At 46.6% G+C, this 25,580-nt stretch overlaps 1 protein-coding gene across 1 annotated transcript in view; it reads left to right on the plus strand.

Moving 5' to 3' along the window:
* Pitpnc1 (phosphatidylinositol transfer protein cytoplasmic 1) overlaps positions 1-25,580 on the plus strand; it is a 265,819-nt gene that overhangs the window by 150,661 nt on the left and 89,578 nt on the right. The window contains exons 3-4 of the mRNA XM_029483564.2: positions 2,617-2,705; positions 3,477-3,484. Coding sequence (XP_029339424.1) covers positions 2,617-2,705; positions 3,477-3,484 — 97 coding nt within the window. The remainder of the gene's footprint in view (positions 1-2,616; positions 2,706-3,476; positions 3,485-25,580) is intronic.

Below are 25,580 nucleotides of genomic sequence, written 5' to 3' on the forward strand. Positions count from 1 at the left end.
ACCTGGTAAAAGGCTTATACCAGGTTCTTCTTCTGGGTTGAAGGAGAACATTAACATGGGATTATAACTAGACCTTGACTGAATATTTGTTTTTAGGGCACTATGTCAGAAAAAAAATGATTATGTTGCTCCCTGGCTTCTAGAAGTTGTTGGGTGAATAGCAAAAATTAAGACTCTAGACTCTGGCATCCTGGCCATTTGTAGAATTAGGCAGTCTCAATGAGGATGGAAGTTGGTTGATGGTTTTCATCCTTCCTCCCACACTATGGCGGTTACTTAGGATGGTAGTTCTGCAGGGTTCTAACATGCTACAAGGGGTGGGTTATGAGGACCACTTCCAGGGTGGTACGGGGAAGGAGCGCCCAGTAGATTCGAGGACACGTGAAATGAACATGGAACCAACCATTCCCTATAAGAGGACGGTGGCGTGCGGGCCTGGGGCTGTAGGGAGGTGCACTTTGTCTAAGTCAATAGTTCTTTGTTCAACCCTGTTCCTTAAAAGGGTCAGAGGGGCTCTAAGGCTGTGGCTCAGACAGTGGAATGCCTACCTACCATGCTCAAAGCCCCGGGTGTGATTCCTAGCACCACACAAGCCAGGCATGGAACTGCACCCTTGCAGCCCTCTCCCTCCAGTGGTAGGAAAACCAGAAGTTCAAGGTCACTTTCTACTAGACAGTGAGTTCAAAGCCAGCCTGGAATATATGAGAATTTATCTTGTTTTTAAAAATAAAAGCACCAGAACGTGCTCCTAGGACTAGAACCCACATGCCCCTCCACTGTCCACTGGCCCTGTGCTCTCGGTACAAACAAGGAGCCCAGAGCAAGTCTCTCTGAGTGATTGACGGCAAGCAAGCTAGTGGGATTTCCCTACTCCGCATCAACCTCAATTGCACTCAGTGCCAGCGTCTGATGGACTCAGTCATCAGCAGAAACTATAAAAAGCCCCTGTCAGGGAGCAGCCGTCCTTTGAGAAGTGTGAATGTAAGGTAATAAGCAGCTTCGGCAAGGACGAGTTTATTGGAGCGAGAAAGCCGAGTTCGAGCAGAGGATATGACATCTACTTCCACCTCACAGGCCACCTGAGAACAAAGCCCACCACTGCGCTCACCCAGCTTTGGGGGAGCTTAGAGTTGGCTTTTTTTTTTTTAAAACCCTTACTGCTTGGATCCTAATAAACATCCTAGAACTTTGAGTGAGGTCTGGCAAGCTATTGAAAAAAAATACACATTTGTCTTTTTCAAAAGTTAGGTCTGGATTCTCTCAAAAAAATGAGAGAAAGGTCTGGAGAAGACAGTCCAGCTATGCTGTGGTTTGCTGGCTCTGCTCATCATTTAAATTCCACGTCAGAGAAAGGGAATTTCGAGGGCTTGTATTAGTCACTTTTCTTGTTGCCATGGAGAAATACCTGTCAGTTGATTGACATAAGAAAGGGTTTGCTCTGGTTCACAGTGTGGCTGGTACCATCCTTCACAGTGAAGAAGACAGGGTAGCAGAGTGGGCAGCGGATGGCCACATGGTGTCTGCCATCAAGAAGCACAGAGATGACTGAGCTTGTAGATTCCTTTCTCTTCAGTCCCCATCCAGCTCATGGCATGGTGCTCCCCACCTTAAAATGGTTCTTCCCTCCTCGGTTAAGCCTCTCCAGAAACAACACACACACACATACACACACACACACACACACACACACCAGGCACACACAGAAACACATAGAGGTATCTCGTGGGTGACTATGAATCCAGTCAGGTTGACAACACAGATGAACCATCACAGGGCATTGTTAGCTCAAAGTTTTCAGTTCTTAGGTGTAGCAGCTTGGTGCGTACACCATGGGGGAGGGGCTGTAGGAGGTGTGTGCACGTGAGCGTGAGAACCAATCTCAAATAGCATTCCTTGGGAGCTCGCCACCAGGGTCTCCTGGCCTGATCTTGCTTATTAGGCTCGACTGACAGGCCAGCCAGCCTGACGGATCTGCCTGCCTCTGCCTCACCAGAGCTGGGATGCTTCTCTCGTGGGTGCTGGGCATCACACGCACGTCCTCATAGTTCTCCACTAGCTCTTCACAGGCTGACCTGTCTCGCCAGTCCCTTCAGATTGCTTCTTGATGTGCCTTGCTGTCGTGGAGGCCTAAGAAGCTGATGATTCATGGTGTCCTTGTCTCTGATCACAGGGGGGAGGGGCTAGACACTAGCATCCTAGGCTGAGCTCTCCTGATTTGTGCTGGGAAGAAATAAAATTGGGATTCAGTTCAGAATATTTGCTGATCTTCCAAGGACCAGAGTCTGGCTCCCAGCATTCAAATAAGGAACTTCAGCATCATGGGATCTAGTGCCCTCTACTGTCCAGTGTAGGCACCTATTCACACCACACACACACACACACACACACACACACACACACACACACGTATGTCCAAGAAAATTAGTGACTCCAAGACATACCACAGAGATGGAGAAGAGAGGTGTGGAGGGAAGAGAGACCACAGAACCTTAGCAATAATATGCCTTATATCCAGGAAGTCAGATTCTAACTTTTTTTTCTTTCCCACTCCTCTTCCTCTTCTTCCTCTTCCTCCTCCTCCTTCTCCCTGTTCCTCTTCCTCTTCTTCTTTTTCAGCAAACTGCCTAGTTGGGCCAGAGCTGTTGTTCCCAAAATATTTTATGTGACCGAGAAGGCGTGGAATTATTACCCATACACCATCACAGGTAAGTCCTCAGGACAGGTCAGCCCCCAGCAGCAAGTACAGGGCTGAGCAGTATGGGATTTCACGGGGCGGGGACAGACTGTCTCCATGGGGCCTGTCCCGAGGTCTTCTCATTGGTCGGTCCCCTATAGTTTACCCACACACAAGTTGTTCAGTTGGGTTGTTGCTATTTTGCAGTTTCTCTCTCCTCTCAGAGGATGTGGAAAGCTTTAATGCCTCTTCTTTATAATGCTTTCCGTTCTGAATATTGTATCAGCACAGTACCCCCCCAACCCCACCCCAGACTCTAAAGCTTGTGTTGCAGCCCCCCAGACACTTTGGGGGGGTGTCTCAGGATCCCACTTCAGCATCTTTGCAAAGTTCTTTGTAAATTGTTTTCTTAAAAAAAGAAAGAAAGAAAAGAAAAGAAAAAAAAGAAGACAAAGAGAAAAATCACTGAAAAGATTTCCTCTGTGGTTAATGAAATGTTCTACTGGAATTGTTAGCCTCTCGTTCTGTTTTAAAATGCCAACACTTGGGTTTTTTAATTAGCTGCAAACCTATAGGCTAATTGAATCGTGTCTAAATGACCTGATTTGGCCAAATGAAGGAGTACCATGAAACACTGAGGCATTCGGTATTTACAAAACTCCAATTTTTTTTGCGCATTCTTAACACTTATAACTTGTCAGGAACTATCAGTTGTTTGGTTTATGTTCCATAGACCTGGTCTAACTCATTGTTTTTTTCTCCTTTTCTTTTCCCTCTTTGCCATCTGAACGTCTGGAATCAGAATATACCGTAAGTTCATTTAATTTTCAAAAATATTCTGCCTATGATCTGTGGGTTAATTGGAATCTTCTTCATATTTGTCTTATAGATGTAGTCATTTTTTAAAAAAAGAGGAATAATTCAGAATCAGAATTATTTAAATGTAGGCTATTATATAATTTTACATATATATAATTCAATAAGCTAAGTGTTCTCTTTTTTTTTTTTCAAGAATATTAATGTAACTCAAAGTGCCTTAATAGTCACTTTACATAATTAACTTGGGCTTGCAATTCTTTATATAGCCTGACTGCTTTACTGGTAAGAGTTCACTAATAAAAGAGTGTCTTGCAATGTGGCATTAAAGACAGTATTGTTTTGGTGGAGGGAGGGGCTTATACATGGGGGAGATGCATATGCAAATGATCATACGGGTGTTAGAGTGGTCAGTCACTTTTGCTTGACAAACTAATTGAAGTCCTTGGTAAGGACTAAGTAAGGACTAAGTCTTACTTGGCTTCCTGTTGCTGGCATAAAACACTCACCAAAGGCGACTTGGGGGCAGAACGGGTTTATTTGGCTTAAGTGTCCTGATCACAGCCCGTTATGAAGGGAAACGAGGGAGGAATTTGGAAGAAGAAACTGATGCAGAGGCTATGGTGGAGCGCTGCTTACCAGCTTGCTGCTCTTGGCTCTCAGTGTGCTCTCTGATACACCACAGGACCACGTGTCCCAGAGTGGCTCCGCCCACAGTGGGCTGGGCTTTCCCACATCAATCACTAATCGAGACAAGGGCAGATTCCCTGGAATTGGAGTTACAGGCTATTCTGAGCCACCTGGTATGGATGCTAGGACCAATTATAGGTCCTGCAAGAGCAGCTCAGCCGCTGAGCCATCTCTCCAGCCTCTTTCTCTGTATATTGAATGATCACCACGGGGTGGACTTTGGAGGCCTAGGGAGAAGCGATAGCTCAGTTTGTAAATGCTTGTCTCAAAAGCATGCGGAGCTGAGTTTACATCCTAGCCCAGATACCAGCTCCAGATGGAGCCTTGGCTTGGCGGTGTACGTCTATAATCCCAGTACTGTGGGAGGTGGGGACACGGGCGGATCCTTGACACTTATTGGCTGTCAGCCAGACTGAATCATTGAGCTTCTGGCTCAGGAAGAGACCTTGTCTCAAAAAATAAGGTGGCGACATAACCACACAGTGCGCTCCCATAAAGATGGTGGACTTTGGAGTTGGTTGAATCCTTGACTTCAGTGCCTCCAAATGGCCTCCCTGGGAGCCTTCATTTCCTCGTTTAGAAGTAGGGGAGCTCTCTCACTGTCTCATGAAGGTGTAGTGGAGATGGTGCTGAACAATTGGAATCTCAGCCTAGTGCCGGGTGCAAGGTCAGTACTTAGCACGTGTCTGCTGGTCTTTGTAACATTGTAGCAGAAGGCTCTGTTCTACCAGTGGACTCTACTTAGGAGCAGAGCTCAGTGCCTATCAAGACAGACGGGGCTCCAGCTGCAGTCATGGAAGGACTGACTAGGGAGTTAAGTATTCGATGCTTTCCTTCTTCCCACTCGGAAAGATTATGCCTCTCATTTGAGATGAAATCAATGATGATGTGGACAAAGAGATTTGTTACGTTTAAAACTGCATCAAAAAGCTAGACATGGTGGCCTAAGCCTTTAATCCCAGCACTTGGGAGACACAGACAGGCGGATCTCTGTGAGGCCAGCCAGGGCTTCACAGTGAACCTGTGTCAAAAACGAAAACAAAAACAAAAACAAAAAACAGCGATTAAAAAAAAAAACTGTACAAAGTTAGTCATTTGACTGGAGCCTTAGAATTAAACCACCTTGACTTGACCCCATGTGACTGTCATAGTTTTTGTTTTTTGTTTTGTTTTTGTTTTTGTTTTTGTTTTTGGAGACAGGGCTTTACTATGTAGCCCTTGCTGGCCTGAAACTCCACCTACCAGTGCCTTCCTCCCAGGGTGCTGGGCTTAAAGGTGTGCACCATCATACCCCCTCATGATACATAATGGTGACAGAGAACACATGTCTGATGTTACTGTGTCATTTCTAAAGAATATTCACTACTTTATCATTGCTGGGACCAGGAACTTGGGGACGGAAGGGCTTGTTTGTGTTCACAGTGAGGAGGAACACAGGTCATCATAGAGGGGAAGGCATGGCCCCAGGAATAAGACCCTGCTTGGTCGAGTTGTATCCACTGTCAGAGTGCAGAAAGCAATGAATGCTGGCCTTCAGCTTTCTCTGTCCTTTTTAGTCAGTTTAGAAGCCAGCCCATGGGTGCCACCCACATTCAGGACTATCTCACCCCTTTCAATCCAATCTAAAAACCCCCTTACAGACCCGGAAATTAAATGCCAACGTTTGACATTGCTGTCCTGTGCGGACTAGAAGTCTTCCCATAGGATCCTCATTTCCTCTTGAGGGCTTCTCGATGGCTGGAACTTCTGCCAAGCCTCTGCCCACCAGCTTTCTTGCAGCTAGTTAGACATTCCTGTTCAAGGAAATTGGGTGTGAGGGGCACAGTATTCAAAGAGGAAGCCCATTCTCGTTGTCCAGCGCAGTACCATATGACTTTCTGTCTGACTCAGCATTTTCCTTGCCCCCCCCCCCGTTATTTTGGCCCCATGTCTTTTGCAAATTTCTTTCTTCCTCAATTCGTTGGGTGACTGTCCCTCTGTCTGAGGTCAGCAGTCACTCACTGGGCAGCCAAGTGTGCAGAGCATCATGTTTGATGTTACCACAGGGCTCTCGGCACCATCATCTCTGCCCTTTGGGCTCATAATCTCGTGGCAAGTGTGTGGCCATCCTAGTCAAAGTTTCGTATTGTCAGCAAGTCCTAGGGTCTTCTAGAGGTCAGAGAGGACTCAGCTGGCCTCAGACATGTCCCACAGGACTGCATAATCAGCAAGCTGAGCTGCCTGCCTGCCGGCTCAGGATCAGACTAGAGGAAAGAAGGGAAGATGATTTAGGGGACTCCGGGCCGACAAGCCACTGCCACAGGAAATGAAGGCCTTTGACCTCTGGTTTGGAGCTTTGAGTTCAGAGACAGTCTGCGGGGTGCCCAGTGCAGGCCATGGGAGAGGGTAGAATACAACAGGCTCAAGCTGGGGTTGATTCATGGTGCTAAGAGGTAAGGCTGTTAGCCTTAGTAGGGGAAAGTAAAGGCTGCAGTTACATGTGAATTTTCAGGTAATATATATAATATATATAAACAGATAATATATAAACATACACAAACATATATACATATATGTGTGTGTGCATATATATACATATATATGTATGTATGTATGTGTATACATATATATATGTGTGTGTGTATATATATACACATTTACAGTATCAGTATGTCCTACATCTATGGGACATAGTCTAACCTGTGTGCAACAACAGATGATAGGGACTCAAGTCTGATAATTAGATTATAAGGACTGAGACATCTACAGTCAGGTGCGATGGGACAGGCCTTTAATGCCAAAAGTCAGGAGTCAGAGTCTGTGAGTATGAGACCATTTGTCCACATAGTAAGATTCTGTCTCAAAATTAATAAATAAATAACAAATAAATAAAATAGAAAAAAAAACCCAACACACAAAACAACCTGAGATTCCCTCTGGATCCAGGGAGAGAAAGAAATGCTAAGGGTATATACCAGGAACCTAGCCCACATCTGACATGCCATGGTAACTTCAAGGCCAGGCAAGGGCTCTCAGAAAGCCTTGGAAGGCACCTCCTGGCTCAGTCAGGCTTGGTATAGGTGGTAAGGTGGACGGCTGGGAATGTTAAATGCAACAGCTGGACACATGACGGTCAGTATGCCTTCTTAAGAGAGAAATGTGTTTGTGTTGTTGTAGGGGGGGTGATTTGCATGTGAGGATGTGTGTAAATGCCGTAGCACACGCGTGGAGCCAGAGAGTAATTTCCAGGGCTTGGATCTCTCATTCCATTATGGGTTCTGGGATCTAACTGGGGTCATCGGACTTGCCTGGCTTTCTATCCTGAGCTATCTCCGCAGACCAATATTTCTTTTCTTTCTTCCTTTCTTTTTTAAACTCCTGTCTCCATATGCATGCTGGAATTACAGATAGGCATCACCATGCCCAGTTAATTTAGTACCACGGCTTAAACCCAGGGCTTCACGAAATGCTTGCCAACAAATTTTCCAGCTGAACTCTCCCAAGCTTTTTGTTGATAATGGTGGACTTGTTGTTGTTGCTATCCATTTGTTTGTCTGTCTGTTTATTTTTGAGACAGGTTCTCGCGTGTCCCTGGCTGGCCTCAACTCACTACATAGCCAAGGATAGCCTGTCGGTACTTCAGTGTTGTATGTAAATGTTATGATTGGAATATATATGGTCTAAGTGAAAAATAAGAACGTGTCTGGCCAATAGTGGTTAACCTGGGGGAGGGCAGAACTCACTTCGCAGACATCTGCCATGCTGTAGCTTGGATACTTGGATGAATTATCATAGACGAGGCAATTTAAAACAACAGATATTTATTTTTTGCCCTTCCTGGAAGCTGGAAGTCCAAGATTAAGATAGCTTCCAGTTCTGTTCCTGGGGTGGGCTTTCTTCCTGGTTTACAAACAGCAAACTTCTCTCCACATCCTAACATGGGCGGTCAAGAAAGCACACTTTCTGTTCTCTCCTTATAAGGAACAAATTCCACCTTGGGGACTCCATCTTTCTGATCATATCTAAACCTACTTCCTCCTTAAAGTCTCAGCTCTAAATATTGAGTTAGGGCTTTGACACTGAAGCAGGGACAGGACAATTCAGTGTATAGCATGCTGATCTAGGCACCGTGGGGTAGGTACTGCCACTGGATCCTGGTCATCAGGAAGATAGCAGTTCAGAAAGCTGCAAAATGCCAGGTCAGAGTCTACGTTTAGTCTTCGTAGGGAAACCATGTTGTTCCTGATGAGTCTGCGTTTATTTTCCATTCCAAAATAGGCCTGCTTTTCTTTCCATCTCCCCGGCCACTGGGGATCTGAAATGTTCTCTCTGGCTCCAGGTGCACTCCTGCAGGCCTGCATAACACATCCTGCAGCCGCCACCCACGGCTTGGGCTGGGCCGCGTTCTCACGCTCTCTGCCCACCCTGTACTCTGAACACGGTTCTGCACCGGGACGGCTGGCGGATGCTCTCAATTGCCTTCCTCTCTCCCGGCTGCACCGCTGTCTAATTGAGCTCCTTACCCCCCAGTCCTTTCATCTTAACTGCCTCTCTTTTTGATGTCTTTCTCAAGTTCAAGATTTCCTGTCCTACATCCCAAAACAGAATTTCTCCCAAGACTGCCAGAGAGTTCTTTCTTTGAAAGGCAGCCCCTGGGGCCCTACAAACTCCAAACCCGTGATCCTGCACGTTAGCAGTCACCCAGAGCTGTAGTAAGTTCTCACCAGTAGCTCTCTGTGACTGAACCTTAACCTGCCCCTCGCTGGGGACAATACCCATACAAGAGGACTTTCTATGTAGGGTCATTTAGAGGTCAACCTGATCCCAGTTATCAAGAAATAAAAGCTTTTCCGTCACTGGGAGTGTATTATATAGAGACGTCACTTGTCCAGGAAGTGGAAAAAATATCTTTAACTTGATTATGGGATGGGGGTGGGGTGGGGATCTTAATTACACACTACACCAAGAACAGTGTGACAACGTTCTTCCAGACAGTAGATCGTTTCGCCAGCCCTTCGGAACCACCAGCTCTTCTAAAGTTTATCAAGTCCCAAAGGAAGGTACTGAAGACATTAGCTGCCATCTGAATTGATGATGTGGGGTTTTTATTCTTGAACTAAAATAGAAAGAAAAAGAAAAACCTCCACACAAGCCAACAGTGTCAAGCCCCCTGTGTTATACTCTTGTAGGAGAATTCCTTCCTCATAGGAATTTGAAGTTTTGTAATGTTCATAAGAGTGTCCTACAGTGTTCAGTGGGTGCATACATATTGATGCTGTAACCACACCCCTCCATCAAATTCACCTTCAATAAGAACCCATGGAAGAGACGATGGCGAATGATGCACCTTTATATTCATGTAGGTCAAACTGACCTTGAACTGGCTACGGAGCTGACAGTAGTCTTGAGCTTCCTACCATCCTACCTGGGCTCACAGGTGTGCATCACCAGGTCCAGCTGATGCAGTGTTGGGGGTTAGACCCAGCACTGTGTGCACGCTAAGCAAACACTCCACCCACTGAGCCGAAGCGCTAGCCCTAGACACAACTGTCTGGTAGTCAGAATAGCAGCTGTTCCACAAAAAGACTGAGCTGTGAGCTTGGGATGGTCTACTCTTACTCATTTGAATGATTCAGATGAAAGAGGACGACCAAATTCTAATAGCTAAGGAGAATCAAATGACTCTTCCGATCCCCGAGCTGTGTTGTGTCTCCGTGAGGCCTAGGGTTAGCCTAGACAAACCCTGCACAGGTGAGTAAGGGACAGCCACAGCTGAGAGTCTGTCACCAGTCACTCAAGGAGAGCACAGAGTCTCCTCCCGGGAATGGCACCATGGAGACAGATCCCTTCCACACCTGCCTTGGAGTCCCAGCCAAAGTGTCGTGTAAACTACTAAATTACATAATGACAGAACCAGGGACAAGGCTGGGGAAGGATGTGTTTATTATATCAGACCTCGAGGACTGGCTGACTTGTTTGGAGAACCATCTGGTCAGCCATGGAAGCGAAAAGAATGAAGGTCTCCAAAGTGTCCCTTCTCCAGGGTCACGCAGACATAGTTAGCTGATGAGGAGAATTACTTTCATCTCAGTTGGACAGTTAACCCTGACTATTCAGTGCTGTGCACAGTTTTGGATGAATAAGTGAATGTCCCTTTTTTGGGAAATAGGACCATGTATGGGCTCACCATGGCAGGCCCTGTAGCACTCGAGAGACTGAGGCAGCCTGGGCTACTGTTGTTGTTTGAGTACAGAGTATTCCCTAGATGGTTCGATTTGGGGACAACCTTTAGAAGGTGGGCCTATATGGCAGAAGTGGGTCACCAGACTTAGACCTCTAAATGTTATACTCGGCCCCTGCTATACCCTCTCTCTGCATCCCAGTCTCTGCTACAGGCTCCTACCACCATCATCTACTGTTCTGCCATGCCTTCTTCTCTGTGGCGGACTGAGCCTTCTAAAACCGGGAGCCAAGATAAATCTCTCCTGTGAATGGTTTCTGTGGGCATTTTATCACAGCAATGCAACAGTAACTAAGATAAGGAGGCCCTGTCTCAAAAACGGGAAATAAAAAAAGACGTAGGAAGGAGAATGTAGAAGAGGAAGAGGAAGGATCCAGCAAAGGAAGAGGCAGAAGAGGGGAGAACAAATGGGCCGTAGGTGCAGATGTTAGAGGCCACACTTAGTAAGGAAGCCTCCAACCAAGGGACATTGATAAACAAGACAGCGTTGTCGGGCACAGAACTGAAGACTGACCTTCACAGACAATACAGTAGTGAACACACAAATCATGGCCTGAAACACATGTCATAAATAGAATCAGATTTCTTCTGCAAATGCCCTGAGGGGTTCAGAGATTTTGGGTGGAAACAGAACCATTCATAGTGACAAGTTAAGATGACAGAGAGAGGACCACATGGTGGTGGCTCACACCTAGAGTCCCAGCACCCCAGAGGCTGAGGAAGAGCACCATGAGTTCAAGGTTCGCTTGGTATACAGTTAAGTGGCTATGAACACCATTACAGCTGTGGCTATAGAAGGGGAGCTTGTCTAAAGAAAACATGACTCTCACAAGACAACCAAAATAAGAAGACACACAACCAGCTAGGTAAGAGAAGAGATGAGCAGGCGTCTTTATAGTAAAAGCTCTTGCAGCCTTTGATTCAAAGGGACCTGCAATCTGTGACACCCCCACATTTGTTTTATTTATCCATGGGACTTTGTAATTGCAAGGACTTAGGGGAGTTCTAGAAGTTTCTCTTGGAGCTATTTTTACTGTGACATAGGCTCCTGGATCAGTTCTAGCCAAGTATATATTGCCTTCAGTAAGCTAATATGTTGTCTGTAGATGATTATTGCTTAGATACCAAGGCTTTCATTATTAATTTTTTTTAAGAGTACCCAACCATATTGAAATGTTTTGGTATTGTTAGATTTGGGTGGTATGGATCCTGGATAGATTTCTTTCTAAGCAAATCAATGCATTAAGTCACATAGTAAAGGTAGCATTGGGTTGAAATGCAAGCTCTATGCATTTAGATATGTTTCTCTGTTAGCTTCCCAATACTGTGACATAAAACTTGAGACTTGTCTAAATTGGCTTATAGAAGAGGGAGGTAGGGGCTGGTGAGATGGCTCAGTGGGTAAGAGCACCCGACTGCTCTTCCGAAGGTCCAGAGTTCAATTCCCAGCAACCACATGGTGGCTCACAACCATCTGTAAAGAGATATGGTGCCCTCTTCTGGAGTGTCTAAAAAGACAGTGACAGTGTACTTACATATAATAAATAAATAAATCTTAAAAAAAAAAAAGAGTCCTTTTAAAAAAAAAAAAAGAAGAGGGAGGTAAAAATTTAATTTAGTTCTCATTTTCAGAGAGTTCAGCCTTGTCACTTTGGTCCTCTGGTAAGATAGTACATCATGGTGGGCATGTGTGGATCAGAGGAAAATTCCTCACTCCGTGGCCAAGACACAAAGAAAGGAGGAGACCAGGGTGCCACTCTCCTCTTTAAGGGGTACACCTGCAATTGCCTCCAATCCTCCCATTAGGACACCGCCTTCTCCCCCCCTCCCCCCCACCCCCCAGTCACACGGCTAGTGGAGGAGCCTTGAATGCTAGGTCTTTTAGAAACGTTCAACTTCTAAATAGCAACAGTGTCCATGTGCAAGATGTCTGTGAGGATCAGCCAGCTGTAAAGCAAAGGATTCCCCCAAACCATGGTGCTGGGTAGGCCTGAGTCTCCCAGTCCAGCAACCAGCCACCCAGTGCCTCGAAAGTTGGAGCCTTGAACAGCTATTTCTGTGAGTTACGAGCCCAGAGAAAATTAATTCAGCCAGAGTGTGTGTGTGTGTGTGGTGAGGAAAAGATGATAAAGCATGGTATCTGCCATAACAGTGTAGAGTCATCTGTGTTGCTTCTTCAGGAAGACAGGACATGGGACAGTCAGGGGTGAGGGGTACTGTTTTGTTTATAACGTTTTATGGCGGTTCTTTCTTTCTTTTTTTTTAATTTTTTTATTTATTCATTTATTTATTTATTTTGGTTTTTCGAGACAGGGTTTCTCTGTGTAGCCCTGGCTGTCCTGGCACTCACTCTGTAGACCAGGCTGGCCTCGAACTCAGAAATCCGCCTGCCTCTGCCTCCCAAGTGCTGGGATTAAAGGCGTGCGCCACCACGCCCGGCTATGGCATTTATTTCTTTGGGAGTACATGCTATGGAACTATCTTGAGACCAGAGGACAGCTTGCAGCAGTTGGTTCTCTCCTTCTACCATGTGGGTCCTGGGAATCGAACTTGAGTCTTTAGGTAGCACCTGTGGCCCCTGAACCTCTCTCTAGCCCCAGAAAGAAAAATGCCTCCTCAATAGTTTTATTAAAGGGCTCCTCAATAGTTTTATTAGAAAATAAGTCCTTTCTTCTGTTTATTTTCTACTTGATGACATGTAAATTTTGCTTTTTTTGTCCATTTTTGTGTATTTGTGTGCATGCACATGTGTGAGCATGTGTGCATGAAAGCATGTACATGTATATGCATGTGAGAGTGTATGGGAAAGTGCATGTGTGAGCATGTGTGTGTGTGTGTGTGTGGAGGAGGCAGGTTTCCTATCCTATCAGAACCCATGTTATTCCCTTGGGGCAGGGTGTCTGTGTCTGTGTCTCTGTCTCTTTCTGCCTGACTCTGAGCTTGTAGCTTATACCCCAGTGACTGTCCTGTCTGTCCCTACAGCACTGGCGTTACAGGTGTGCAAGGAACCACATCTGGCGTTATATGTGAATGCTGGGATCTGAACTCAGCTCTTCATCCTTGCACAGTGGGCACTTTTACCTGCTGAGCCATGACCAGCCCGTGTGTACCATCTTAAAGTCTCTTACCTACTTTGCCTGTATTTGAGGACTCAATGTTGCTCTTTCCTATCTGTTACTTACACACAGTCTAGGGCTCGTGGGGTTGGTCAGCCTGTGTCTTTAAATCCGTGCCTTGCCTTGCCTCTGTGCAGCTATCAGTGTGCACACATACCCTCTGCCGTGACAAGCCTACCTCCAGATCGTGTGAGCCTGAATTTCATTTCCTTGCCCTAGAAGTGCCAAGAGCAACTCAGGCTCCATTCAGAAAGCAAGCTTTCATTCATGCATTTAGCTCCATCTCCCTCCTGCCCTTGCTCCTCCAGTGAGTTACTTATTCCCTGCTTGAGAGAGGACAGCGAAAGGCTCCATCAATGACTGAATTAATGAATGAATGGAGCGGTGTGCTGGGTGCGGCTGGCAGCTACGCAGAAAGCCCAAAGTGTATTTCCTTGCCGTGGGCTGGGATACAGGCAGCTGTTTCCAGCTCTTTCCGGCTCTTACTTGCTTCCTCTCACCCTCCTCCACTTCTTTCAGACCCCGCCATTCTTGTTGGCCACGTGCATCTTCCTGTGCAGCGTATATTTGAGGAGTCACTCTGACTCATCCTCTTCACGTTATTTCTATGCGATTCTTTGTCTCGTCCTCTCAGCTCTACGATTCTTTTACTTATTTTTTTTTTCCACTTGAGTTCTAAAGATGCTTTCCCAGAAATATCATCTCCGCAGTCCCCCTCCCAGCTTCTCTTTCAGCATCACCACAGACCCTATGTAGGGGCAGTCATGCATGGCCATCAGAACCCAGACAGCACGATTGTGGAGAATCTGAGCAAATGAGGCACAAGGGACCACGTGACTCCTTAGGACTGTGTGTGTTTTAAAGACGTCCAGACACTAATGAGAAATTCTTACTTTCTAAGGCAAAATTTCTGTCAGTGAAGAATGGTAAAAGTTAAGCTGGGCGTGGTGGCGCACGCCTTTAATCCCAGCACTCGGGAGGCAGAGGCAGGCGGATTTCTGAGTTCGAGGCCAGCCTGGTCTACAAAGTGAGTGCCAGGACAGCCAGGGCTACACAAGAGAAACCCTGTCTCGAAAAACCAAAAAAAGAATTTAAAAAAAAAAAAAAAGAATGGTAAAAGTGTCTTTACTCTCAGGGGGCAGAGGCAGGTGGATATCTATGAGTTCAAGGCCAGCCTGGTCTACTACCTGATCTAGGACAGCAAGGACTATGTAGAAAGACTGTGTCTTTAAAAAGAAGCCAGATAATTGAAGATAAAGATATTAGAAGTGGTATATATTACCTTAAGATCTCCATCTCAAGGTCAGACACAGTGGTGTACACCTGGACTCCTAGCACTTGGGAGGCAAGTTTGAGGCCAGTCTAGTTGAGTTCCAAGCCAGACAGGTTGGGAGAAGAGCGGGAAGAGGGGTGGGTTGCTGAGGGGGTTGATGGGGGCTGGAGAGAAGAGGGAAGGAAGGGGGAGAGGATTAGGAAGGGAAGAAAAGGGGGGGAGAGTTAGGAAGAAAACGTTTGGGGGATGGGGAGATGATTCATTGCATGAAGTCTTGGCCAGCCTAGCATGAGGACTGGTGATTGAATCTTAGCACCGATGGAAAAGCCTGGCGATTTGTAAAATGTATGTTTAAAACTCTAGCACTGAGGAAGCATTGACTGATAGAGACCGATAGTTTACCGGGACTCACTGGGACTCACTGGCCAGCTAGCCTAGCCTGCTTTGTGAGCGCGCCAGACACATGAGAGATCAGGACTCAAACTAAGGTGGACAGTTACTGAAGATTGATACCTATGGGTTACACCACTGGCCACAACACAGGTACACACACACAGCTGTAAGGGAGGGAGAAGAGAAAGGAGAGATGGAGAGAGAAGGAGGAAGGAGAGACAGGGAGAGAGAGAGAGAAAGAGAGAGACAGGCAGAGAGAGCATTAAAGACAATAAAAATGAAATGACGGTTTAGGTAAGTTTTATTTATCTCAAGTTGAAATTCCCTGTCTGACCTAGATGACATTAATTGACAGTATATACAATATCTACAGTACCAGGCAATGGTTGCGATGGTCAGGGAACTCCCTTAGAAGGAAGATCTTGAGTCCTTGTGGAGTTTTATGTCCGTTGATACACATCATGCTCTGTCAGGACAAGATAGCAAGGAACAAATTGGGTTCCAGATAAAAGTTTAAGGAAATGCTTTTTTTTTTTAAGTCTATAAATATTTGCTGACCCCAAAAGAGACTTTTTGAATCTCTTGACTCCCTGGTAAAGTTCTGATCTCAGATAAGAGACGATTTGGGCTGAAGAGATAGCATGACGATTTTTCCTTTTGAGGGAAAAATGGGGGGGGGGGTCAGAAGTTCAAGGTCATCGTTGGCTACATAGCAAATTCCAAGTGAGCCTGTGTTACAGGAGGCACTGTCTCAAAAAAAAAAAATTAATTATAGTACAATCAAGAGTGCTGTGGGGCTGGTGAGATGGCTCAGTGGGTAAGAGCACCCGACTGCTCTTCCGAAGGTCCGTAGTTCAAATCCCAGCAACCACATGGTGGCTCACAACCATCCATAACGAGATCTGACTCTCTCTTCTGAAGTGTCTGAAGACAGCTTCAGTGTATAAACTGGATTTAAAAAAAAAAAAAAAAACTTAAAAAAGAGTGCTGTGAATGCCACTGAACTCCTCTCTCTGATCCTTTCTTGTTTTAAATATCCTGATTAAGGCTGACGTGTGATAGTCCAGTACCAATGGAATGAGTACCTCTCGAGCCTGCCACACAAGCGCTTTGTTTATGATGTGCAGCCCTGCAAGTTAAAGTACATAAAGGTTATAAGAATTGGGCTGGAGAGATGGCTCAGCAGATAAGAGCACTGACTGCTCTTCCGAAGGTCCTGAGTTCAAATCCCAGCAACCACATGGTGGCTCACAACCATCTGTAATGGGATCTGACACCCTCTTCTGGTGTGTCTGAAGACAGCAACAGTGTACTCACATGCATAAAGTAAATATATCTAAAAAAAAAAAAAAAGAATCTGGGGGGGTGCATGTAGTAGCTACAGGACACACTGAGAAGGTGAGCAACACCAGCCCCCTCCACAGAGCTGCAGCCCCCACGTGCCCAAACACTGGGCCCTCTCTTACTTCTTCTTTTTTTTTTTTTTTTTTTTTTTTTGTGGTTTTTCGAGACAGGGTTTCTCTGTGTAGCTCTGGCTGTCCTGGAACTCACTTTGTAGACCAGGCTGGCCTCGAACTCAGAAATCCGCCTGCCTCTGCCTCCCGAGTGCTGGGATTAAAGGTGTGCGCCACCACGCCCGGCTTCTTACTTCTAAAGAAGCCACTTCGTAGAGTGATGGGTGTATGTGCTTACCCCAGAGAGGTAGGCAACCTGGGTTGTGTCTCAACCCCTCCCTGTTTTGCCTTTCACTCTGGGCACACTGCTGGGCCTTGTTGGACCCTTGCTTCTTCATCCAGTTGGGATTAGATGGGGACTAAGGAATTATTAAATGAATTCAAGGATGTCAGTTATTTCAGACAATGCTCCTTGGAAATAAGTCCGTAGACATATCCACCGTTGGTTTCGCCTCAGTGTTAGGTCTTGAGTGGAACATTTTCTGTGTCTACTCTGGATCATTGTTTTTCTTCATAGATGCTCCTGGACTTCCTACAGTCAGGATACACCTGGGTAAATACAAGTGTTGACAAGGATATGGTCATCAGAACCTTCACATTACTGGCGGCCTTTGGAGTCACCTGGCCACTTCCCAAAAGATCAAACATAGAGCTACTTTGCTGCATAGTTCAGCATTCCCATCCTAGGTATCTACCCAAGAGAAATGAAAACCCACACCCACACAGAAACTGGTGCAAGAATATCCACAGTGCCATTGTTTATGACAGCAAAAGGTAGGAGCAAGGAAAATGGGTGGGGCACATCTGTGCAACTGTAATCCCAGCACTTGAGATGGAAGCATACAATGACACATTCAGGCCAGCAACTGAGGAATGGAGAAATAAATTGTGGTATATCCATATAGGGGAATACAACTGTGCCAGGAAAAAGGATGAAGCACCGTTATATGGTGGCATGGGAAGGGGACACAAAAGGCCACATGTTGTGTTCAATCTGTATGAGTTGATTAAGCATAGAGACCACGGAGGAGCAGTAGCTTGTGGTATGATGCTGAGGGAAGGCAGGAACTAGCAAGTGAGTGCTCTTAGGTGCAGAATTTCTCCATAGATGATGAAGTCATCTTGAAATTAGATGTGGTTGCACAACTCGAGACCTACTAAGCATTATTAACGGGTGTCCCTACTACGCACCTATTATATTAAGGGAGTTAGTTTCTTCCTTTGGTGCTGTGGGTGGAAGCCACCCACATGTCACACATGCTAAATGCGTGCTCTGCCACCTCACACACATTAACCATGTGCTCTACCCCGGGGAACATGTTAACCACGCACTCTACCACTGAGCTAACCCACATCTCAGCCCGTGAAAAGAAGAAAAATAAAACAACTCTCGAGAGGAAAGTCATCAGAGAAAGACCCAGCAGCTGTGTTTCTCAGGACCCACAGATGAGGCTCCATCACCTGGTGATAGAAATAAGCTTCCAGGGAGAATGTTAATTGTATTTTTTGCTAGAAAATGCCCAAGCTTACAGCCTGTAAGCTCTTAAGTCACGTGCCAGAGGAATATTGCATCCTGGATAACAGTCTGAAGCGAATGGTCCCCATGGTCCCAGAAATTTGGCCACTCCCTGCTTCTGAAGGTCAAGGGCCCTGGAGACCTTTGGACTTGTCCCCGTGGCCACTATAATTGTGTGTGCCAGAGACAGCATCCACAGCAAGGGTTTTCCCCACACCCTTCAGGTAGACTCTGACGTCCCCTTGAGTGTTTGCCCCTTTCTCTTTAAGACTTCAGATTGCTTACGTTTACTTTTGTTCTCATAAGTGTTTCTTATCACCGTAGCAACCCTAATCAATCACGGGGCCAAAAATAGCTCTTTCGTTTCTTCCAAAGCATGTCTGTAGTGAATTGGGAGCTCAGTTCCACCTTGCGTTCGGTTACAAGCCGCTCGCATTTCCCGACAGCGAGCCTGGGAGGGCTGGTGTCTGGAAATTATTCTTGCAGAGGCCCAGACGCCTCACATCATCGTCCTCCCTACCTCATCGCCTCTCAAAACTTCAAATAGGTTTTTTGTTTTTTGTTTTTTTCCCAGTGTTCAACAGAGAATCATCCCCTCTGCATGCTAGCTCTTTCTGGTGGAGATTTTGCCAGTACTGTATGATCATGTTTCAGTGGGAGGTAGATTCTAATGGGATAGATGGCCAAATAACAGATCTGACACACAAATATGGCACACAAAGCCAGTAGTGGCAGGGAGCAGATGGTGAGGACCCCAGTGTCCTTCTTCTTGGGGAAAATCAAAGATACAGTCATGAGACAGCATCTGCCCTTTTGCCCTGGTTTCTTGATGACCCTGGTGGTGTTTTTCAGAGGGGAAACGTGCTCAGGATCCAATGCCTGTAAGCAGAATCCTCCTCACACAGGGCTCCTGGAGTTCCCAGTTGTTACATTTTTGTTTTCAAATTCTATATTGTAGCTTCTTTGAGCCTTGGGTTTTGTAGGCTAAGTGAACTGGTGGTGGCCATATTAGTCTTTATATATAGGAGACAAGAAGGCCCTTGCTAGGATTTTTGTTTCTCTGCAGGAAGTGGTCCAGGTAGAATGCAAGCCAAAAGAGGGGTGGGGGTCGGGGGGGGGGGGGTGGTTTCATATCCACAGTACCAGGGCAGGCCACCATTTGCATCATGGGAGGGATCAGTCAGGTGTCCAGCCTGTGGTAATCACTCCAGCAATCACTCCAAGGCTTCAATTGTGTGCTCTCATGAGTGCATCATGCCAGGTCTCTTCCACCCCTATTCTGTTAGCTCATCCACGCTGCTCTGGGAGTTCTGCAGATAGGAGTACATGGAATTGGCCAATGCCACCCCAAGCCTCTCCCCCCAGAAACTGCCTAGCCTCAGACATCCGATGTCCCTTTAATCTTTGCTAAATAGCTATGATGCTGATACCGTCTACATGTATAGTTGGAGACGTTTAAGCTCAGACTGATGAAGTCATTTGCGGAGTATCACCAAGTTCATAAGCAAAGAACCTGGGGCTTGAACGAACGTCTATCCCCCTCCACACACACATGGATCTTGTTTCTAACAAAACACCATCCTACCTCCATGTGGGCAAGATGCACACTTCTAGATGTATGTGGGCAGTAGTTGGGGGCAGGCTTCTTGCTGTTAGCAGGCCATAAGCAGTGGACATTGACAAAGCCCTTATAGGTCAGATGACTAAGGTGGGAGGAGCATGGGGTCCCTGGGTGTGTGTTCAGACCTCAAAGTGAGTGACACTTCCATGGATGAGGGCCCCAGGGCCATATGGAAGGAAACAGTAGGCAGGCTCTTCCATTGCCATGGGGCAGATGTCTCGCAAAACTCAGCACCTGCAAGCATCTATCAATTCATTGTCATACTTCCTCCACGGGAGTAGGATGTATGCTTAGGTTAGCTGAGTTCTTGGCTGGGTTGAAACAGAAATGTCAGCCACGGCTCACATTGCATCCAGTCTTCTGGGTTCCCCTCTGCCTCCCCCACCCCCCCCACCCCCCCCCCGTCTTTTGCTTTTCTGGGACTGAAGGACTGGATCCACACTCTCCATTCAAGGCTTTACTCCAAGCTTTGGGAAGCTGAGGGAGTCAGGTTAGCAGGGACTATTTAGTGAAATCCTATCCAAATGAATAGGTAAGCAAGCAAGCAAATAGAGCCTCCAGGACTGACTCAATCTCAGGCCTGTCAATCAGAGACTCCAGCAGGGATGTCCAAACTTTTGACAACGCAGTGTGACATTGTGCCACAGTCATATCTATCCTGAGATGCATGCAACCTGTGGGCCACACGTAGGACACATCTCCTCAGATATCCTCCATCAAAGCCCAACCAGCCCTTTGTGGTCTCAGAATGGAAGGACAAGTGCCTGTGGCTCCGAGGCCAATTCAGAACTCTGTCCACTGTGACTTTGGAGTCTTTGCTTCATGGTGTAGGCCTCTTGATGCACTGTGTACTCCCAAATGACTCTTAGAAAGCTCAGAAATCTCCCAGATCTGTGAGACTTCTCCCTGCTGTAGACAATGACTCAGCTGCTGGTATCTCTCTTCTCACAGCAGGTTCAGGTATGGTCGTATCAGGGTCCCTGATGTCTTCTCCCTCGTGACAGGTCCCTCAGTGACCTGGAGTCCTTCTCATCTAAAGGAACAGGTCCATGGTTTTAGGAGATGATACAAATTTTGAGAGTCCAGGGTTGGTAGGTGAAGGTCTATCCTCTTCCCTGCTGCATCAGGCTAGTGGTATAGTCCTAGCTGTGAAAAAAAAATCAAATCATAGAAAGTATTACTAAAGTAACTTGAATATGCAGCTAGTATTCTGAAGTGGGGTGGCTGATGTATATCATCCCCAATAGCAGTAAAATCTTGTCAGAGGTCATCATGGCTGGGGCTGACGTAGGTAATGTGCTATGGTGAGACAGGCAGACCGACGTCGATCATTCAGAGGTGGCGACTGAGATGGTCTTCGGCTGGGATCTCCTTGGGAGAGCCGTGTGCACAAAGCCTGACAGCTAGAGGTGGTGAGATTGGGAACTGGGCCCAGACTGTACTGCCACACCCATGGCTCAGAACTCCTACCAATGCTACTTGGGCTAGCGGCCTGGGCTGTAGAATGAGTTTGTGGCTGCTCTAAGTAACCCAGTGAGCCCCTGTGGCAAATGGAAAGTAAAACGGAGCCTGGTGGGGCCAGCAGGATGGCTCAGAGGACGAAGATGCCCATGACCTTCTTAGTGACATGAAGTAGATCCCGAGGGCTGGCATGGATAAAAAGACAGGACCAGTTCCCACAAGTCGTCCTCTAACCCCCATATATACAGCTCAGGGTAGAGTGAATTCTTAGCATACAGAAAGCCCTGGGTTGCATCCCTAGTTCTAGAAAAAGAGAAAAGAGAAATGTCTGGAGAAGTGTTTTAGTGATTAAGAACGTGTTTTGCTCATGCAGAGAACCCAAGTTTAGTTCCCACCGATCACATTGGGCAGCTCACAACCACCTTTGACACCAATTCCAGGGTATTCAATATCCTCTCCTGGCTTCCTTAGACACTGCAGTTAGACACTGCATGCACTCATGCACACACACGACTTTTAGAAAGTTATAACATCTTGCTTTTGTTTGTTTGTTTGTTTGTTTGTTTGTTTGTTTGTTGAGACAGGATTTCTCTGTGTAGCCCTGGCTGTCCTGGAACTCACTCTGTAGACCAGGCTAGCCTCGAACTCAGAAATCCGCCTGCCTCTGCCTCCCAAGTGCTGGGATTAAAGGCGTGCGCCACCACCGCCCGACACATCTTGCTTTTAAAGAGAAAGGGAAAAAAAAGAAAGAGGGGACACAGATATGAAGGTTATGTGACAGAGCTATACACCCCACAGCCAGGATTTTCTGGGCCCATCAGAAGCTGCAGGTACGCAGCATTGCTTCTCCGCTGCTGCTGGAGCAGGAACTGGGGTCCTGTCCATACCTGGAGCCAAGGTTTCCAGCCTCCAGAGATGGCCAATAACAAGTATCTGTTGTTTGAAACCACCAAGTTTGTGGTGATTCATTTTAATGTCTCTAGGAAGTCAGAACAGGCCAGGTGAGCCTTCACATTCAGCTCAGACCTTTGGGGTTGGTGAGTCTGGAGGCCTGGGGGTGGGTGGCCCATGGCAGCTGGAGATGTGGGAAGTTGGAATTAGAGGTGTTGGTTTGGGAAGAGGCTTCGCAAAGTGGCTGCAGAAAAGCAGAAGTGTTTGAGATGGGGGGGGGAGGTGCTGGAGCATGGAGAGGAGGGGGTGGTGGGATAGCTTAAATCGGGGTGTAGGGGCGTGGAGTCTGCTAAGCCAGCTGCCGTGCAGAGTGGAGGAATTGTGTGAGCATATGGCCAGTGAGGGCATCTCCAGGGTGTAGATGGAAAAGGTGATGCTGGCTCAGAAATGCTTTGAGTTTCTCTTCTCCATCCCAGACTGTACCAGGTAAGAAGAGGAGAGAGGCCGAAGGGGAGCCAGCAATCTCTGGCCTTTGATGGTGAAGACAAAGAGACGGGGTTGGTTATAGACAGAGCAAGAAGCAGTCAGAAATCTCAGTGTTTGTTTGTAAGACTTGGAGAGTGCGGGCTAGAGAGGTGAAGGCTCAAAGATGAGAGAGCTTGTTCTACAAGCATTGGGGGGGGGGCACTCGAAGGGCATTCATTTGCATCCTAGCACCCAGGGAACAAGCCAGGTGAGCACAACTGGAAAACATAAGCCCCAGGCTCAGAGAAAGTAGAGTGAGATAGAAGAAATGTAATGCCTTCCTCTGGCCCCTGTGTGTGCACGAGTGTACAAATTCACATGCACACACTCAGCCATGCACATGAATAAAACACTTCTTGTGATTGGGGGTCATGAAAAGGAGACAGGGTAAAGATAAGCAATCAATTAAGCAAGGTTCCAGGCAAGACAAATCTAAATGTCTTTGCTTTACTCTACTGCTGTTTTGTGCTAGGATCTGGGCTTCAGGGTGCTTGTACAATCAATCACTCATCTTCTGAGCTTCCTACAGATGGAGAAAGATTCTAGACATGGAATAGCTGAGGCTGGGGGATGGTAAAGGTCAGGTTATTTCCCTTTTGAGCTCAAGTCATTGACAAGAACACCAGTTCTTCTCGTTGTAGTATCACGTGACAGGGAAACAAAGAGTGAGGTCCTCTGATTCTCGAAGTGAATCTTGAGTTTGGAGTGAAGATAAGCAGCTAAAGGATTAGCGGTGGAGGCAGGGGGTTGTCGGTGTTCCCATCCTGAGGTCTCTGTCCTCCTCATACTGTGAGTCAGAATTGTGAGATTTGGGCCAGTGAAATGGCTCAGCGGATGAAAGTGCCCCTGGCCAAACCTGACAGCCTGAGTTCCTATTCTCCAGACCCACGTGGCAGGGGGAGAGAACAAACTCCTACAAGCTTTCGCCTACACACATACGGTGGCATGTATGCTCCCCCTTGCCCCACCACACACTAATGAATTAATCTAAGTGTTTTTAAAAGTGGGAGAGAAAGAAAAGAAAGAAGAACAACTTCAAGAGAAGAGGACTGAGGGCTAGGAGGAATACTTAGGGTAATTCAGTTTCTAAAGCAGAAATGGAAGGCTATCTAATAATGGAGATTTGCTGGCTCTCTATAGACACTGCCCTTCACAAGACACATAGGTTTATTCGTGTGTGAGTGTGAGTGTGTGTGAGTGTGTGTGTGTGTGTGTGTGAGTGTGAGTGTTTGTGTGTGTGTGTGTGTGTGTGTGTGTGTGTAAAGGTTCATCATCATCAGGCCCCAGGTTCCCAGCTTAAAATAAACATTTTGGACTTGAAAAGTGGCTCAGTGGTTAAGAGCATTTGGTGGCTCTTCCAGAGGACCAGGGTTCAATTCCCAGCACTCACTTAATAGCTAAGAACCACCTGTAACTCTGATCTCAGGGTATCTGGTGCCCTCTTCTGGTCTCCACAGAGACTACATGTATGTGGTGCCCAGATATAGATGCAGGGGAAAAAGAAGAAAAAGAAAAGAAAACAACCCATACATGTAAAATCAAAACAATTAAAATCTCAAAACATTAAAAAAAATTCAAAACATTATTGAAAATAAACAACTTACCCAAGAGTTTAAAAAAAAAAGTTTTAAAGCAACTATAGCCTCTGATTTTCTTTATGTGCAGTGTGTTTGCATGCGGGATGTGCATGTGTGTTAAGTGTGTATGTGTGGATGGATGCACACACATGTAATGGGACATCTCTAGAAGTCCGAGGACAGTTTGTGGGAGTCAGTTATTTTCTCTACCATTTGGGTTCTAGTGGCTGAACTCATGCTGTTGGCCTTGATAGCGTGCTACCCCCCTTCTGATTTTGCCTTGAGACGCTTACATGCCAGCACCCCAGGAAGAAGCCATCAGATGCCCCAATGGGGACTATTAGCCCCAGCCCCACCTCACCCCCTCCCCCAGTTCTCCAGCCCTAGATGGGACTTCTTAGGTTCTTCTCAGCCTCTTGCCGCCTTGCCGAGGGCAGGTGCACCTGCAGCCCTCTTGCAGGCAGAGTTACCATTCTGATCAGGAAAACAACCTCTCTCCTCCACTCCAAATAGCAACACCTGTGAATTTGCATACAAGCTTTTTTGCATTTTGTATCTGAGTTTGAAACCCAAATGCTGGAATTTATTTGCTCTACCTAGATAAGAGGTTTAGAAGACCAACTACTTGGGGCTGGGGGGAACCACTGGCTGGAGAGAGAACCTGATTGGTTAAATACTTGCTACACAAGTGTGAGGACCTGAAGTTGGATATCCTACACACACACACACCCCACCACCCCTGCACTCACATCAAAAACTGGACGAGTTGGTGCACCTGGGGTGGCCATACTAGGGAAACAGACAAGAGAGTTCCCTTAGGCTGTTAAGTCACACATCCTAGTCTATCTGCAAGTTTCAGGTAACACAAGAGACTTTGTCTCCAAAGGTAGAAAGGGATAGAGGACGATGGTAATGAGAGAGAGAGAGAGAGAGAGAGAGAGAGAGAGAGAGAGAGAGAGAGAGAGAGAGAGAGAGAGAGAGAGAGAGAGAGAGGAAGACACTCAGGGGCACGTCTACACAGACACTTAGATACACCTCTGTGGAGTTTTTGGTTGGCAACACAGACAGATTCGCACCCTGCATTGCCGCCTTCTCTCGCCCCTCATTGGATTGACCCTAGGATGAGTCATAGATCTGCAAGTACAAATATTGATTTCCCTAAAGGCTTGTTATCTTTAAGAGGTTTTCTTCACAAGGATGTCTCCCGAGCTCAAGAGTCAGTCAAGGTTCTGCCGGGGGGTTGGGGGGGAGCTTCAGGGGTGCCAGCGTCTTGACTCGTGATGACCAGCCTCCCTCCCTGGAAGTCCCAGGAAATGGGTGTGAGGGCAGAGTGGTTACCGAGTGAGAGGTTGG

This window comes from Mus caroli, unplaced genomic scaffold (assembly GCF_978045245.1).
Source record: "Mus caroli unplaced genomic scaffold, Mus_caroli_1 scaffold_13, whole genome shotgun sequence".
In the NCBI taxonomy this organism is placed as follows: domain Eukaryota; kingdom Metazoa; phylum Chordata; class Mammalia; order Rodentia; family Muridae; genus Mus; species Mus caroli.